At 42.7% G+C, this 18481-nt stretch overlaps 1 protein-coding gene across 2 annotated transcripts in view; it reads left to right on the top strand.

Moving 5' to 3' along the window:
• The window catches only part of PCDH15 (protocadherin related 15), a 2659104-nt gene that overhangs the window by 2207187 nt on the left and 433436 nt on the right, over positions 1–18481 (top strand). For both annotated transcript variants that reach the window (XM_073548247.1, XM_073548246.1), the window contains exon 26: positions 7698–7838. In XM_073548247.1, the coding sequence (XP_073404348.1) occupies positions 7698–7838 (141 nt within the window). The remainder of the gene's footprint in view (positions 1–7697; positions 7839–18481) is intronic.

Genomic DNA, 18481 nt, shown 5'->3' with positions numbered 1-18481 from the left:
TTCTCTACGGGCTGCAGGAATCCAATGACGGAAGGTAGGTATCCTTCCGCACTGTATTCCTCCGCCACTTAAAAAAAAAAAAGTCCCTAGTCTCACTTTATGCCATTGCTGCGTGGGAAATTCCCACACAGCAATGGCATAAAGTGAGACTAGGGACTTTTTTTTTTTAAGTGGCGGAGGAATACAGTGCGGAAGGATACCTACCTTCCGTCATTGGATTCCTGCAGCCCGTAGAGAACGGCAGCAACAGCTGATGCTGCAGTTCTCTACCCAAGATCGTCGTGGGACACACTCGTGGACTGCTTCGGATCGTGGGTGAGTATTTTTGTGGTTTGTTATGTTAATATTTATTCCGGAAAAGACAATGGCTTCGGGGAACAATGTGACAAGTATTGGTAAGTATGTTACTCTATGTTATATGTACTGTATGTCTATGTATGTATTGTATGAATGTATTGTATGTATGTAGTATATATGTGGTATGTATGTAGCATGTAGTATGTATGTAGTATGTATGTAGCATGCATGTAGCATGCAGTATGTATGTAGCATGCATGTAGTATATATGTAGTATGTATGTGGTATGTATGTAGCATGTAGTATGTATGTAGCATGCATGTAGTATGTATGTAGCATGCATGTAGTATATATGTAGTATGTATGTAGCATGTAGTATGTAGCATGCATGTAGTATATATGTAGTATGTATGTAGCATGTAGTATGTATGTAGCATGCATGTAGTATATATGTAGTATGTATGTAGCATGTAGTATGTATGTAGCATGCATGTAGTATGTATGTAGCATGCATGTAGTATGTATATGGTATGTATGTAGCATGTAGTATGTATGTAGCATGCATGTAGTATGTATATGGTATGTATGTAGCATGTAGTATGTATGTAGCATGCATGTAGTATATATGTGTTATGTATGTGGTATGTATGTAGCATGCATGTAGCATGCATGTAGTATGTATGTAGTATGTATGTAGTATATATGTAGTATGTATGTAGCATGTAGTATGTATGTAGCATGCATGTAGTATATATGTAGTATGTATGTAGCATGCATGTAGTATATATGTAGTATGTAGCATGTAGTATGTATGTAGCATGCATGTAGTATATATGTAGTATGTAGCATGTAGTATGTATGTAGCATGCATGTAGTATATATGTGTTATGTATGTAGCATGTAGCATGCATGTAGCATGCATGTAGTATGTATGTAGTATATATGTGGTATGTATGTAGCATGCAGTATGTATGTAGCATGCATGTAGTATATATGTAGTATGTATGTTGCATGTAGTATTTATGTAGTATGAATGTAGCATGTATGTAGTATGTAGTATGAATGTAGCATGTATGTAGTATGCATGTTGTATGTATGTAGCATGTAATTTTTTTTTTTTTATTTATTTTTTTTTTTACATTTAACACATTAGCCGGATGATGGGACTACTACTGTCCCATCATTGGCTAATGTGTCAATCACTGTCATGGTAGCAGGCATCGCCCGATGGGACTTGTAGTCCCATCGGACGATGCCTGCACAGACCCCCGGAGCCTGCACAGACCACCGGCAGGCCGGCACAGCCCCCCGGAGCCTGCACAGCCTCCCGGCAGGCCGGCACAGCCCCCCGGCAGGCCGGCACAGCCCCCCGGCAGGCCGGCACAGCCCCCCGGAGCCTGCACAGACCACCGGCAGGCCGGCACAGACCACCGGAGCCTGCACAGACCCCCTGGCAGGCCGGCACAGCCCCCCGAAAGGCCCGTACAGACCCCAGAGAGGCTGTACAAGGGCAGGAAAGGGTTTTTCTTATTCCGATACCGGAAGTCCCATAGACTTGAATGGGACTTCCGGTATCGGAATCGGCGATACCGATACTTTTTTTAAAGATCGGCCGATACCATCCGATACGATACTTTGAAGTATCGGACGGTATCGCTCAACTCTAATGGTGACTCTATAAAGCAAAGTCCATCAATACAATTTACTTTTTTGAATTAGCCATTTACATGCGTCTGGTGGAGAGGTTTTTCCACCAACATAGAAGAGGATTCTTTACTGTTAGGGCAATGACAATCTGGAATTGCTTGCTTAAGGAGGTAGTGATGGTGAACTCAGTCGAGGGGTTCAAGAGAGGTCTGGATGTCTTCCTGGAGCGTAACAATATTGTATCTTATAGTGATTAGGTTCTTTAGAAGGACGTAGATCTGAACTTGATGGACAAATGACTTTTTTCGGCCTTGGTAACTATTTTACTATGTTACTATGTATCAGTAACTTAGAATTTTCTAGCTAGCATTGTATCTCTGGTGCTTTATTATGTGTTTTGTTGGCATTTTGATTGCCTAGTATTAACCTTGGAGTCTTAATGAACTTAAGTTTAGAAATATATTTCCCAGCATATATAAAATATTAATCGCCTTGAATATTTTTGTTATGGTGTGCCTGAGTGAATGATGCATGCTGCGTGCTCTCAGGAACCGTTGTCACTGTTTAATGGAAATAATCCCATGAGATGAGCCGGAAAACGGAGGAGGGAAAAATGCAAAGAATAAGAGATAAAAAGGCAAATATACAACTGGGAAAAGTCATTCACATATAAAATAAAGAGAGCAGGTTTGCAAATACACGCCAGAAATGATTAATGTTACCATCTTCTTTCTGGAAGTGTTGTGACATTTAATTGAAAAGAAATCCCAGTGAACCGAGGTTCATTCAACACTGAAAGGTTTATTATTTGTATTGTTTTGCATAGAAAAAAAAGCTTGAAATGAGCTTCTTGCACAGATCTGTGTCACCTGGCAATTAGCCTTGCAATCTTCAAAGGCATTTTAGCATCGAGTTAAGTAGAACTTTTGTCACTGAACTACACCGGGTTTTCTAATTGACTACTAGATAATGTGAGCATAGCAATGGACAAGTGATTCTTCCCCAAAGCGCTAGATGCAATACATTATTCCATACACAATTAAAAATGTCAGATTCGTTTGGAAATTAAAGGGGTTGTCCCAGGAACAATGTTCAATTTAATCAGCAGATCTTGGAATAACAATCATTTCCACAATTGGATGTGTTTATAATGTTCCTGTGCTGAGATAATCTTATAAATGTGCCCCTGCTGTGTACTGTGTAATAGCTGTGTCTGACCGTACAGGGACATGGTCTGATCATACCACAGCTCCTGGGCAGGGGAGGAAGCAAAACAGTATGCATGTGTGCGGAAAAAGATCCAGCTTCAGCAGATAAAGTAAAAAAAGTTTATTAGATCAATTAAAACAGGGATTTTTCTGTTGCGACATAGTGATAATAGCCGAAATGGAAAAAGGAAGGGTAATAAAAAAAAAAAGGAACTTAACATGTTTTGAACACTCCATTTTGGCTATTATCACTAAGTCGCAACAGAAAAAAAAATTGAGATCCCTTTCTGTAATGTCTGTATACTCTTTTGCTTGCATTTAAGGTTGTTTTTAGCTCACCCTTAGTAGGTTCCCAGCAGACTCTGTGTGGAAAAGCACGTGATCACGTCGCTGCCAGAGGTTGAGACAAGATGCATGCATGTGGAACATCTGTCTTCGCAGGTGATTTGAATTAAAGAAAATGTATTTAGAATATAAGTTACAATTACAATAGATAGAAAAAGGTAAGCTATGAAAGGCGCTAACGAAACCGCTATGACTATGTAAAAAGGATCTGTACTGTTACAAATGGGAGCTTTATTTAAAGGGAACAGAGCTATTAACTTATAGATATAGGTTTAATCTGCAGGTTAACAGCATTGTAACACCATGCGGCACTCACACTGAGATCTGTTATGATTGAGTCACCGTAGGAGGCAGACACAAAAATAGAAGCTACGTCCAGAAAACCAGAGAAGTTGGCAACTATCAGATTGCAGACCCCTGAACCTATCAACACAACTAGCAGTAGCCGTGGGGGGTTCCTACGGTGCCCTAGACCCCTCGATCACAGCCGGAGAGCTAAATAGCCTTAAGACAGAAAAGGAAATCTAAACTGCCCCAGAGCAGACCCCAAAGTAAAAGACAGCCCCCAACATATAATGACAGTGAAGCAAGATGAAAAACACTCACACAGATAGAAAGATAGGCTGAGCAAATGATGGGGCCCAAGCTAACTAAACAGAACAGGAAAGGAAGGTTGCTGTCTGCAATCTGCCAAAACCCTATCAAAAACATAAGCCAACAAGCTGATATGGAAAAAGACCCTGAAGCAGCTGGCTTCAAAACCTAAATCAGCACTCAGGTATTTTCAGAAGACAGAGCTAAAGGAATTCAGCTCACCCCAGCAGGGAATGGCAGAAATCCAGAAAAACAAAGCAAAACAAAGTCAAAGCACAAATGCAAAAAGCCGAGCAGAAAACTTAGCTTTAGAAGAGCAGGAATTCAGACTGGTCTCCAAGGATCCCACAGAGAAATCACCCGCAGGGCAGAAGGGCGTCGGCGGCCTTATATCCAGTCAGTCAACAGCCGCGGAGACACCATCACATGGTGTCTCCGCGGCTGTTGATTTACATGCTTTTGCATATTTCCCATAAGGGATGGGGGCATTGCTCTAGATCACTGCGTTGAGAAACATGTGATGGTGTCTCCGCAGTGTTGGATGTTGATCTCCATGAGGTCACTCATCCTTATGTTTATATCCAGTCAGTAACTCCATTCAGCCAGTCATCATCATTAGGCTCAGGTGTTTGATAATCAGGCTCACTACCTTTCTTTACCAGAAGAGGGAGTTCATCGGGCCTCAGTAGTGAAGGGGAAAATGAACTCACAACAGAGATCCCTGCTTCCGGAAGGAAATTAACTTTATTCCCCCAAGGCATACTAATATATATTCTAAATATCAATAACTAGAATATACCTTACTCCTTTAAAGCATATATCTACAGCTGAGATTGTGTGGACTATTTGCAATTGGGTATGATGATGTCTGTAAAGTGTTGTAGAAGTTAATGACGCTGAATAAATAAGTACTATATATACTTGTGTATAAGCCGAGATTTTCAGTACTATTTTTGTGCTGAAACCGCCCCCCTCGGCTTATACAAGAGTCATTGTCCAGAAAGCCGGCGGGAGCAGCGGAGCAGTGGCAGGAGCCGGCGGCTGTGGCACAGTGACAGCTGCAGCTGCCGGCTTCAAGAAGACATCATACTCAGCCTCTTCGTGCCATCGCTGCATTTCCATCCCTGCATCTCTGTACTGGCGCCAGCAACTATTCCCCTGTGCTGAGCAGTCACGTGGCACTGCTCATTAAAGTAATGAATATGCACACGGCTCCAATGAGCGGTACCACGTGACCACTCAGCATAGGAGAGCTGCTATGCTGGGACAGCAGAGAAGAAGCGACAGTGCAAGGAGGGTGAGTAGGAATGGGGGAGAATGAGCAATGCATACAATGATGGGACGGGGGTGAGGCATGCATACAATGATGGGACGGGGGGTGAGGCTTGCATACAATGATGGGAGGGAGGGTGAGCCATGCATACAGCAATGGGATGGGGGTGAGGCATGCATTCAATGATGGGATGGGGTGAGCCATGCATACAACAATGGGAGGGGGGGTGAGCCATGCATACAACAATGTGAGTGAGGTAAACCATGCATACAACGATATGATGGGGGAGAGCCATGCATACAATGATGAGATGGGGGTGAGCCATGCATAAAACGATGGGACTGGGGTGAGCCAAGCATACAAGTATGGGAGGAGGGTGAGCCATGCATACAATGATGAGACAGGGTGTGAGGCATGCATACAACGATGGGAGGGGGGTGAGCCATGCATACAACAATGGGATGGGGTGAGCCATCCATACAATGATGGGACGGGGGTGAGCCATGCATAAAATGATGGGACTTGGGTGAGCCATGCATACAAAGATGGGAGGGGGTGAGCCATGTATACAACAGGGAGAGCCACACATACCAGGACAGGACGGGGGAGCCACACATTCCTGGACAAAATAGCGGAGCCATATACCAGGACAGGACGGGGGGAGCAACGCATACCAGAACAGGATGGGGGAGCCACGCATAGCAGGACAGGGATGAAGGGACAATGCATACCCAGTTTATACTTGAGTCAATAAGCTTACCAAGTTTTCAGTGGCAAAATTAGGTGCCTTGGCTTATACTCGGGTCAGCTTATACTTGATTATATACGGTAAACAAATAAGTAAAACAAATTGGTGACTATACATGTCAACAAATGAGATCGCAGCTTTTAAGAAAATGTTTCTACAGTATATATAATATATATGAAAAAATCACAATATATTATTAATCAAAGATTATTGATGCTGTAAAAATATTCTTATAGAGCTTTTTTTGATATTAATAAAAAAAATGATATGAAAGTGCTTTTGATAATTTAATAAACCAAGCTATAAAAGAAAGCACATTCAGTCATCCATAGGGCATATTTGATGTAAACCAAAGACTAGCAGACAGTAGGGATGAGCAGATCGATCCCTGGAGGATCCTGCTTGAGCTAAATTTCGTGAAATTTGTGGTTTCATGCAAAATCAAACACTTTTATTTGCAGAACAAAAAAACCTTCTTGACACCATTTTCCACATTGTTGAAGCACTAGAGAGTGGATTAATGTATTTTAGCATGGCTCCATAGGATTCCCCATAATGACCTGCAGCTATGACATCTAACAAATTATCATTCTTTGTACAATGGTGGTCAGTACATGGGCCATCACAGATCAGTGGTTTCCAGTGGTCCACATTTTGAACAGCATAGTCATTTTCCATCTCCAGAGTAACTGGGTAGTTCTCTATCTCCTGTAGAGTGTGGGCTTGGATGGTCAGTAGAGTCCTCTCTTTCTATCTCTCTCTCTCTCTCTCTCTACTGTAAAGTGTGCACTCCTATGGTCAGGAGGTGTTTTATATCTCTTGAAAAGGTCAACATCTTATGGTCAGCAGGGTTTTCTCACTCTCCTGTAAAACGTACTATCCTATCGTCTGATGGGACTCTCTACCTCTCTCTTGTAGAGGGTGCGCTCTTATGTTTAGAAGGGGGTCTCTTTATCTACAGTAAAGTGCAAGCTCTTATGGTCAGGAAGGTTCAGTCTCTCCACCATGTGTATTTTCAAAACAGTTACAAATATTCCAATATTATGATTTTGGGGAAAATTCGTCAAAGTTGGAGATTTCAAATTTTAAAACATTTGGTCATCACTAATTTGAATGATTAGCCTAGGTGAGTGCTCATGCCTATAAGAGAGTCAGGAGAGTTAACTGTCTGCCAAACAAATGTTGGACTGATAGGTACCTTGTGTGTATGGCTAGCTTTAGTAAACTTGCTGAAAAGGAAAAATAAATCATAAATTTGTGCTTCCAAAACCTATTGAACTGAAAACCTATAATTTTAAAAAAATAACTAAATACTTTACAAATTAGATAAGTTTGTAATTTGTGACTAAAATCATTTGTAATTTAGATTGTGAGCCCCATCGGGGACAGCGATGATAATGTGTGCATTCAGCCCTGCTGAATATGTAAGCGCTATATAAAAATAAAGATTATTATTGTTATTTATTTGTAAGGTAAGGTAAGAATCATTAATGTAAGTTGATTTCTTTAATCTAGCATTTTCCATCTATGATATTCTAGATTTATTTTTGAAATAATCTTCTTCTAACCTTTCCCCTCAATGCAGGTGTATTTGCCATTGATAACAGCACAGGGGTTATCTATGTCATAAAGTCGCTGGACTATGAAAATACTACAAGCTATGAACTCAGAATTCAAGCCGATTCTATGCAAGTGGCAAGATTTAATCTACGAGCAGCCTCTAAAAGTAAGTTACAGTTCATTTACTGTAAAAGTGAAGTTTCTCTTCATCAATTTCAGAACATTTTTTAAGAAACAGATATTCTCGTCTCACTGAGGACAGTATGCCCTGACTTGTATGTGGATAAATCCCATTTTGTTTTTACGATTCGGACAAATACATTTTCAAAGTACAGGAAAAGGCTAAATATATTTTTACGATATAAAGTTTCAGTTAACTTATTGTAGTCTATGAATATGTCCTCTCCATCTTATTTATTTATCCATCTGCATCCGCTCCGTTGTGTTCTAAAATTTAGAGGATGAGTCCGTCAGCCGGAAAGAGAGCTATTCTTTCCAAGGTTTTTGCTGTTGATATGTGAACAGTATGATGACTTTATTCACGTCTATCAATTAAGTATTAGCTAGAAATACAATGTTATTAGACAATTTAATATCTTTATTAATAATCATGATGATAATAGAAAAAAAAAATAATAATAATAATAGTAATAGTCTAAAAGGTGTGTAAGTCCCGTGCCCCACTATGGCAATGAAAATGCAGAATGATAATTATAAGCTAATAAGAAAATATTTCAGAACTAATTCAGAACTGATTTATTAACTATATGTGAAATATTGTGAAGACAAAAATGTTAGCACAGTACATATCAGCTAAAAAGCAACTTAAAAGAATTAAAGGAAAGGTATGAAATACTGCATTTTAATTTATATAACCAGATATTGATTGTGGATCAGTGGGTGTTGTTACAGCTCAAGTACTGCGTTCAGATGTGAATATTTAGTGCTGGGAGACCCACCAGATCACAAGAACCACTAGGCTCACCCTGTTGCTCAACCTTCTGTTTTACAAATAAACATGTTTACAAAGCTTTTTACATGTAATTTACCATCAATAGCCAAATTTCTCATGAAAGGTTCTATTCAAGAAGTGGTAAAAAAACATAGCTATGAATAGGAAAATTCTCACAACATTCTAAAAGTTTTAATATCATCTATTTATCTATCTATCTATCTATCTATCTATCTATCTATCTATCTATCTATCTATCTATCTGTTGTGGGGCTAGTTATTTACTTCGCATGGATAAGCTGTGAAACAGGGAAGTCAAGGAGACCATGGTCAAATACCAGGAGTGTACGCCAAAAGGCAAAAAGGCTAGACAAATGAATAGTCAGACTGCAAAGTCCTTGGTCAGGCAACAAAGATTAGAACAGCAGAACACAGAGCACAAGAAACACACACCACTGAGCAAAGCTACGACTGGAAATGATTTGGCCATTGTCAGCTAGCTAAATAGCCAAAAAAATCACCCAGAAAGGGTGACACCTGGAGGAAACTCAACAGGCCTGGATTGATTGGGTTCCTGGACAATCCTTAATATGCATGGGGATAATCTGGCACACCCTTGTCCTTGATTGCACTGCCACACTATATCATTCAGAAAACTGACAGCCCAGCACTCCCCTGGAAATCATAGAGCAAATGACTTATCACTTACTGTATCCCTCGGTTACAGTGAGAGGAAGAATCGTGACAGCTATCAGTCTATCTATCTATCTATCTATCCAATGTATAATTGTCAAACCATTCATAAGGTTCAGATACAAGTACAGCATTTGAAATTATAGCTCCAGCCCTGCATATTTTTTTTTCCTCTTCTTCTTCTTTTCTTCTCATCCTTCTTTTTCTCCTTCTTCCTCTTCTTCCTCTCCATATTTTTCCACTCCTTCTTCTTTTTCATCTCCTTCTACTTCTTCTTCATCTTTTTCTACTTCTCTTTCTTCTCCACATTCTTCTCTTCCTTCTCCTTCTCTTTCTTGAAAAATGATGGGCAAATCATCCAAGTGTTTTCAGCAATGTAGAAAAGTTGAAAAATGCTGAGACTTTTGGCATTTTTGTGCCAGCTTTGCCAAAATCGACATAGTTGGTAGAAGTCAGAGCGAGTCATGGCTAATTTTGCCCATCAAATTCATCAAAAGCGACTGCATTTTGTATGTGAAAAATGGTAATCCTGTACTTAAATGGAGTATCATTTATGTTCAGGTGCAGAGAGTCTTCATGTATTGGCTCCATTATGTTTTAAGGGTTTTAAAGACAACTTATGACCTTGGACCCCTCCTTCTCATTTTCCTAGTCAACCACCCCCTCTACTTGTTTTTCATAAGTTTCTCTTTTGATTTGATATCATTATGATATGATTTCTCCAAGTGAACTAATATGAGTACCACCTGGGGAATAGCTACTGTGGTGGCAGCAGTCATCACTGCAAACGGGCCCGGGGGATGAGGGGCTCACCAAAGCCAGCAAATACTCCTCGGACATACATTCAGCTGAACTGTATTGTTGAGTACAGAAATGTCCAATCCGTGCACGGCAAAACATGCTGATGGCTAATCAGAGGCTAGCGGCTGACATCATTATGGACATGACCAGAGGCGCATGGCAGTGATGTCATGCACTCCCATTGCTTGCATACTGAAATCAGCTGCTGGCTTCAGAGGAGGATGCTGTGCAGTGTGGGAGTGGAAAGAAGGTGAGCATTTATTCATTATTTTAAATCAGTGAGTACACGGTGGTCATACTACTACATGGATGACAATGGGCTGTGCATTATACTACATGTATGATTATGGATAACTTGATCTCAAGTACAGAGTACATATTCTCAATGGCAAAGAATCCTGGTACACCACCAGGATACTAAAGGGAAAATTCCCTATGGAGTTCCCTAGTAGCTAGGATACACAGAAAAGAATGGAGCCAAAATCCACAGAAACAACAAGAAATCGGTAAAAAACTTGCTTTTATTTATACAAAAAATTCCATAAAATCATCACACAATGTTGCAAACAAAGACAAAGCCATTTGATTCAGATCAGAATGCACCAAAGATGAAAAAACGTGCTGCACAATGAGCACCAGACACTGGAATAAGGCACATATACTACCCTATGACCCCACACATATATCCAAAGTTAAATGTTGCGTCTATCAAGACAGTAAAATTCATAGCCCAAACAAATGGGGGAAATGTCATGGGGCCTAATCCCTCTCCACCTTCTATACCCCCATACACATAACTAGGAGTATCGGTAACTGCATCCTGCCAAAGTATAGCCACTTCTGACCCAAAGTGGAAGGGAAGAGAGAGGTCAAGAGTAGAAAAGAAGTATCAGCCATTACCTGTGCTGGTGTCCATTAGCAAGTGCTTACCCCACGTGGGGTACGCGCTTGCTAATGGACACCAACACAGGTAATGGCTGATACTTCTTGACTTCTCTCTTCCCTTCCGCTTTGGGTCAGAAGTGGCTATACTTTGGCAGGATCCAGTTACCGATACTCCTAGCTATGGGTATGGGGGTATAGAAGGTGGAGAGGGATTGGGCCCCATGACATTTCCCCTATTTGTTTGGGCTATGAATTTTACTGTCTTGATAGACGCAACATATAACTTTGGATATATGTGTGGGGTCATAGGGTAGTATATGTGCCTTATTCCAGTGTCTGGTGCTCACAATGAGCAGCATGTGTGAGCAGCATTGTGCAGCATGTTTTTTCATCTTTGGTGCATTCTGACCTGTATCAAATGGCTTTGTCTTTGCAACATTGTGTGATGATTTTATGGAATTTTTTGTATAAATAAAAGCAAGTTTTTTACCGATTTCTTGTTGTTTCTATGGATTTAGGTTCCATTATTCATACAATATTCCTCCAGAGCGTTGTAAAAGACTCATTACCAGTTATCGCAAATGCTTGATTGCAGTTGTTGCTGCTAAGGGTGGCCCAACCAGTTATTAAGTTTAGGGGGCAATCACTTTTTCACACAAGGCCCTGTAGGTTTGGATTTATTTTCCCCTTAATAATATAGACCTTCATTTAAAAATGTCATTTTGTGTTTACTTGTGTTATCTTTGTCTATACCAGGATGGGATATACAGCTCTGGCCAATTTTAAGAGGCCACCACATCAAAACCCTGTCATGGGCAGCCCAATCTCCAGACCTGAACCCCATTGAAAACCTCTGGAATGTAATCAAGAGGATGATGGATAGTCACAAGCCATCAAACAAAGTACTGCTTTAATTTTTGCTCCAGGAGCAGTGTGAAAGATTGGTGGAAAGCATGTCAAGACACATGAAAGCTGTGATTAAAAATCATGGTTATTCCACAAAATATTGATTTCAGAACGCTTCCTGAGTTAAAACATTAGTATTATTTTTTCTAAATGATTATAAACTTGCTTTATTAACATTATTTAAGGTCGGAAAGCACTGGTTCTTTTATTTAATTTTGACCATTTCTCATTTTTAGAAAAAAAATACAAAATGTATTGCTTGGAAATTCGGAGACATGTTGTCAGTAGTTTATAGAATAAAAGAACAATTTACATTTTACTCAAAAATCTAATATATAAAGCTCAAGTGTGTGTATGTATGTATGTATGTACAGTATGTATGTGTGTATTTGTGTATGTCGGGGATTGGCATCCGCACCGTTACAGCTACAGCCACAAAATTCGGCACAGTCACACGTCTGGACCCCGAGAGTGTCCTAGGCTATGCTGTGAGGTGAAATTTTAACCCCGCGCGTTCCAATTCACCAAACAATTTTGCCCCTATCTACATAAAGGGGAAAAAGTGTGTGTGTATCAAGCCCCGCCCCTCATTATGATGTCATAATGGTTGCCATGGCGACGCTGATGTCATCATAGGTTGCAAGCCCCGCCACTCAATATGATGTCATAATGGTTGACTATGGAATGGAGGATGTGTGATGGGTATATGGGTACTGGACTATAGGATGGAGGATATGCATGATGAGTATATGGGCACGGGACTATGGGATGGCGGATATGTATGATGGGTATATGGGCATGGGACTATGGGATGAAGGATGTGTGATGGGTATATGGGCACTCGATTATGGGATGGCGAATATGTATGATGGGTATATGGGCATGGGACTATAGGATGGAGGATGTGTGATGGGTATATGGGCATGGGACTATGGGATGGAGGATGTGTGATGGGTATATGGGCACTCGACTATGGGATGGAGGATATGTATGATGGGTATATGGGCACGGGACTATGGGGTGGAGGATAATTATAATTTGCTATAACTAACCACAGTTAGTTAATATGCCCGGGCAGTGCCGGACTCTTCAGCTAGTATACCTATAAAGAGAGAAATCAGACAAACTGAAAACTTTGCTGTGGTCTCTTAATTTTTGAAAGAGCTGTACTTATATATAGAGTATCTATCTATCTATCTATCTATCTATCTGTCTATCTATCTAAATCCCATCCTGGTATATCTGGTCCAAATCTTGCACCGAGAGGCCCATTAGACTCTAGTTACGCCACTGGATACCACTAACGCTGGTGCTTTACAACAGTTTTGGCAGTGAAAAAGGTTGCATGGCTACAAATTAATATGTGCTTTACTATAATGAAAAGTAAGGAAAATAGGGTCATAAAAAGGCAAACCCATTTGGATTTTTGCGTCTTGATGTCTCTGTACCCTAGGGGTCACAATAAGACCCATTAATCTGCTTTATTCTGCAATGTAGGAGAGGCTCCTAGCGATATTTGGCAGCATGCTGTGCGTCACGATCAAAATTCTAGTGTTGCTTTAGCTTAAATATAAACTGGGTCTCAAAAGTGGTATATTTTTTTTTTAAACTAAGATTTATAAAATTTCTTCTTATTTAATTTTTTACTTCTGAAACCAGATTGGGAAAGAAATCACATCCAACTTTAATTTATGCTAATCGAATAAGTAATGTGGGAACTGGTAAGTTTCACTGATTAAGGCTATGATGATGTATATTATGAAAATTCTGCTTACCCCATTCAATTAACTCAAGTTAATGGGCAAAAATAATTGAGTAGTATGCTAGCATTCCTTTTTAATTTGCTTGCTTCGGCTAGCACATAGAAAGAACAATTTGCTATGCAAAGAAGTTTTTTTTTTTTACTTTCTAGCAGCTCTTAACTTTTCTCCACGCTGTTCTATCGTGGTATGAATATTTACAGTGAATACTACTCATTTAAGCAATAAAAAAGAGGGAAGTTTTCTAAAAACCACAATTATGACCAAAAAGTCCATGCATAATTATTGAAAAATCATCTTTAATACACATACAATTTGCACAGAAAATGGTGAACATAGGTGCAACCACTGGCACAGCTGGCCGTAAAAACAAAGAGATGCCTGATGCAGGAAATTACATCAATGTGTACTAATGAGCGATGACAAAAGAGCAGAATACAGTAGTGAAAAAGTGTGCCAACCGGCACAATAACATATAGTAATCCCCTGTCGAAGGACGAGCATCCGAAACACGCGTCAGGGTAGACGCGCTGACCCTGACGACCCCAGAGAGCAACATATACCACAGGTAATACACAATATATATGGGGTCCTTTCCTATTTAATATGGCAGCATGTGCCCTGCAGGATCTATGGTGACTATATGTTATTGTGCCAGCTGGCACACTTTTTCACTACTATATTTTGCTTTTTTGTCATCGCTCATTTGTACACATTGATGTAATTTACTGCGTCAGGCATCTCTTTCTTTTTACAGCACAGCTGTGCCAGTGGTTGCACCCATGTTCACCACTTTCTGTGCATATTGTATGTTTAATGAAGATGATTTTTCAATAATTATGCATGGACTTTTTGGTCGTAATTGTGGTTTTTGGAAACCTCTAGTAAGCCGGACTCGGCAGAGGTGTTCATGCTCATGCTCATGCTTAGGATGGCGTCGTCTGCGCTTGCCAGCCGTGTGCATTCCTCAAAACACTGAAGGACTTTACAGAGGTCTTTCAGCTTCGACCACTGCACACCTGTCAACTCCAAGTCTGCTCTCAAAATGTGCCTGGCCGTGTATCCTCCCACAAATGCATTATGGCCTGCCTCTGCTCGCACAGCCGCTCCACCATGTGCAGGGTGGAGTTCCACCTTGTTGCAATGTCGATAATGAGGCGGTGGTTGGGAAGGTGGAGCAATCGCTGCAGCTTCTGCATACGAACGGAGTGTACAGGCGACCGGCGGATGTGCGCGCACAGTCTTCGCACCTTCTGGAGCAGGGCTGTTAACTCCGGATAATTTTTGAGGAAGCACTGCACCACCAGGTTCAAGGTGTGAGCCAAGCAAGGTATACGGCTGAGTTTTGAAAGGGCTATGGCTGCCACAAAATTACGGCCGTTATCACTAACTACCTTGCCTGCCTCAAGATGTACAATGCCCAGCCATGACTCAGTTTGTCACTTCAAGTACTCGGCCAGCACCTCGGCGGTGTGTCTGTCGCCCAAACACATCATCTGCAACACAGCCTGCTGACGCTTTCCACTAGCTGCTCGATAGGGGGACACCTCGTGTGCAACAGTGGCAGCTGCAGATGGAGTGCTCGTATGACTGCGCTCTGTGGACGAGCTTTCGCTTCTGGAGGAGGAGGAGGGTCGAACGCCTACAGCCAACTGTTTCCTATACCGTGGGCTAGGCAGCACTGTCCCACCACCGCTGTCCCCTGTGGACCCTGCATCCACCACATTAACCCAGTGCGCAGTGATGGACACGTAACGGCCCTGGCCATGCCGACTGGACCATGCATCAGTTGTGAGGTGCACCTTTCCGCTCACTGACTGCTTGAGTGCATGGACAATGCGGTCTTTCACATGATGGTGGAGGGCTGGGATGGCTTTGCGAGAGAAGAAGTGGCGACTGGGTAGGTCATAGCGTGGTACTGCATAGGCCATGAGTTCGCGGAAAGCTGCGCTTTCCACCAACCGAAAGGGCATCATCTCAAACGAGATTAGTTTGGCAATGTGGGCGTTCAAACCCAGTGTACGCGGATGAGAGACTGAGTACTTTCTTGACCTACTCATAGTGTCTGGGAGGGTGAGCTGGACTTGAGAGCTGCATATGGTGGAAGTAGCGGTGGACAGGGCGGACTGAGAGAGGGTTGATGATGGTGATGGAGTTGGTGTTCTTTCTGATGGCCTCGAATCAGTCTTTAGTTGATATAACAGTGGGATTCCCTGACTGCTGTGGCCTTGCAACGACACCTCAACATTTGCTGCTGTGCTAACCGGTGGGCTTACAGTGGGGGAAACAATGTAGCGTTGCTGACTACCTTCGTTGTGATCAGTTGCACATGTGGCACTTGAGGTTTGGTGTTGTGTCCACGTGCAATGATGTATAGTAGGTTTCTATGAAGACAGTGGCTAGATGATAGAGTCACAGACACAGGTATACGTGAAAGTAGTTTGTATTAAACAAGCAGCACAGAACAGCACAGGTGCTGGCGGAGCCAGACAATGACAGCAGTGGTAACAGCAGCAGAACTCAGTCCAGTAGATAGCAAATTGTACACCAGCACTATGTAGATGTAAGCAGACACAATCTTAAGAATGCAGGCAAGGACAGTCACTTAGCCCTCTCCCTTGTGGGAGGGGAATCTTCGGGCACAGTGCAGTGGCAGAGAAAGTCACTAGGTAATTGATACTGGATGTGTAAAGGTAGCAGGGATAAGTCTCTCAGGTGAAACGCACACAGCAGTCAAGATCTTCAGTGCATACCGTGAGTGCTGTAGTAGCGGAGAGCGGTGGAGGCAGAGCTGGAAGGAGCCTTCAGGCAGACACCGTCAGAGGGTCCAGGCGGCGGCAGTAGGCAGCAGGTAATCCAGGTGGATTCAGCAGGAAGGAAGGAGGTAGCACAGCGTGCAACTCCCAGCTAGCAGATCAGGTACAGGACGAGATATACAAGCAAGGTAGTCACGTCCAGGAAAGCTATTTAAACCCGGCGGGCGGGACCAACAGGCGGTGATGTCACAGGAACCAGTATGGCCGAATGAAGCCAGGCTTAAGGGCAACAGTAAGGGCAAAGTCCGGAACACAGCAGAATAGGAACGATGCTTACATTATTCCCCCCTTAAAGAATGTCCTCCGGACAATCTTCGACCGGGCTTGTCCGGGTACCTTAGATGAAACTGCTCCAGCAGCCGCGGAGCACAGATATTCTCCACCGGTTCCCAGGAATTCTCCTCGACAGAGTATCCTTGCCACTTGACCAGGTATTGCAGCTTCCTTCTGAAGATCCGTGAATCCAGAATCTTCTCCACGACATATTGTTCATGTCCATCAACGAGCACTGGAGCTGGAGGAGAGGAAGTACGCCCTGGGAAGGAATTTGGTACAACTGGCTTTAGTAGGGAAACATGGAACACCGGGTGAACCTTCCAGGCAGGGGTAATTTCAGACGCACCGCTACCGAATTCACTAGAGCCACGATCTTGTATGGCCCTACAAACTTCTGCCCAAGCTTGACAGTCGGTGCCCTCACCCTCAGATTCTTGGTAGACAACCAGACCGTATCTCCCACCCTATACACCGGAGCCGGCCTCCTGGTACGATCTGCTGCTCTCTTATACCTCTCCTGCGCTGTCGTCAAGGTGGTCTTCAGAGCTTCCAAATTCTGCTGTAAGAAAGAAAGATGGTCAGACACAGCAGGCACTGCAGCCTCCTTGGGGAACTGCGGCAAGATGCTTGGGTGGTAACCCTGATTAGCAAAGAACGGTGACTGCTTAGTCGAGGAGTGCTGCGAGTTGTTATATGTGAATTCTGCCAGGGGAAGCAGATCTACCCAATCGTCCTGCAGATGACTTAAGTAGCAACGGAGGTACTGCTCCAGGGTCTGATTCGTACGTTCCGTCTGTCCATTGGTCTGTGGATGGTAAGCCGAAGACAGACTTACTCTAATATCCAGAGCCGTGCAGAAACACCTCCAGAACCTAGACGTGAACTGCACCCCACGATCAGAGATCACCTCATCCGGGACTCCGTGCAGACGGACCACCTCTTGAATCAACAAGTCTGCAGTCTGTTTTGCTGTGGGTAATCCAGCGCAAGGGATAAAGTGTGCTGCCTTAGTGAGGCGGTCCACGACCACTAGAATGGTGTTCTTACCCTTGGAGACCGGTAGTTCAACAATAAAGTCCATTGAGATGGATCTCCAGGGACGAGATGGTATAGGCAAGGGTTGTAACAACCCGGAAGGCGACGCACGAGGCGTCTTGAACCGAGCACATACCTCGCAGGATGACACGTATCCCTCCACGTCCTTCCGGTATGAAGGCCACCAGAAGTACCGAGCCAGGAACTCTTGGGTCTTCGTTATTCCACGATGTCCCCCAATCTTAGAATCATGGATCAGTCGGAGGACTTCAAGTCTTGTCACCTCTGGTACATACAGCCGATTCTCCTGTAACCACACTCCTCCACTGAAATTTAGGCTTACTTCGGGGGTAGGTTGCCTTAGCAACGGATCTGCTGCGTATGCTGCTTTGATCTCAGACAGAAGATCCTGATGATGGATTGCAGAGATGAAATGAGCGGGAGACACAACAGTACTAGGAGACGACTTAATCACTTCCTCAGGAGCAGCAATCCTAGATAGCGCATCTGCCTTACCATTCCGTGCCCCCGACCTGTAGGAGATGATGAAGTTGAATTGGTTTAGAAACAAGCTCCAACGTGCCTGACGTGGGTTCAAACATCTTACGGACTGCATGAATTCCAAGTTTCGGTGGTCGGTAAGAACTGTAATCGGAGTTGAGGACCCCAGCAGCAAGTGTCTCCA

Source organism: Dendrobates tinctorius, unplaced genomic scaffold, assembly GCF_039654945.1.
Source record: "Dendrobates tinctorius isolate UK_male_01 unplaced genomic scaffold, ASM3965494v1 ptg000156l, whole genome shotgun sequence".
Classification (NCBI taxonomy): Eukaryota; Metazoa; Chordata; class Amphibia; order Anura; family Dendrobatidae; genus Dendrobates; species Dendrobates tinctorius.
The sequence above is the reverse complement of the archived record's forward strand: the minus strand, read 5'-3'. Positions and strand labels throughout refer to the sequence as shown.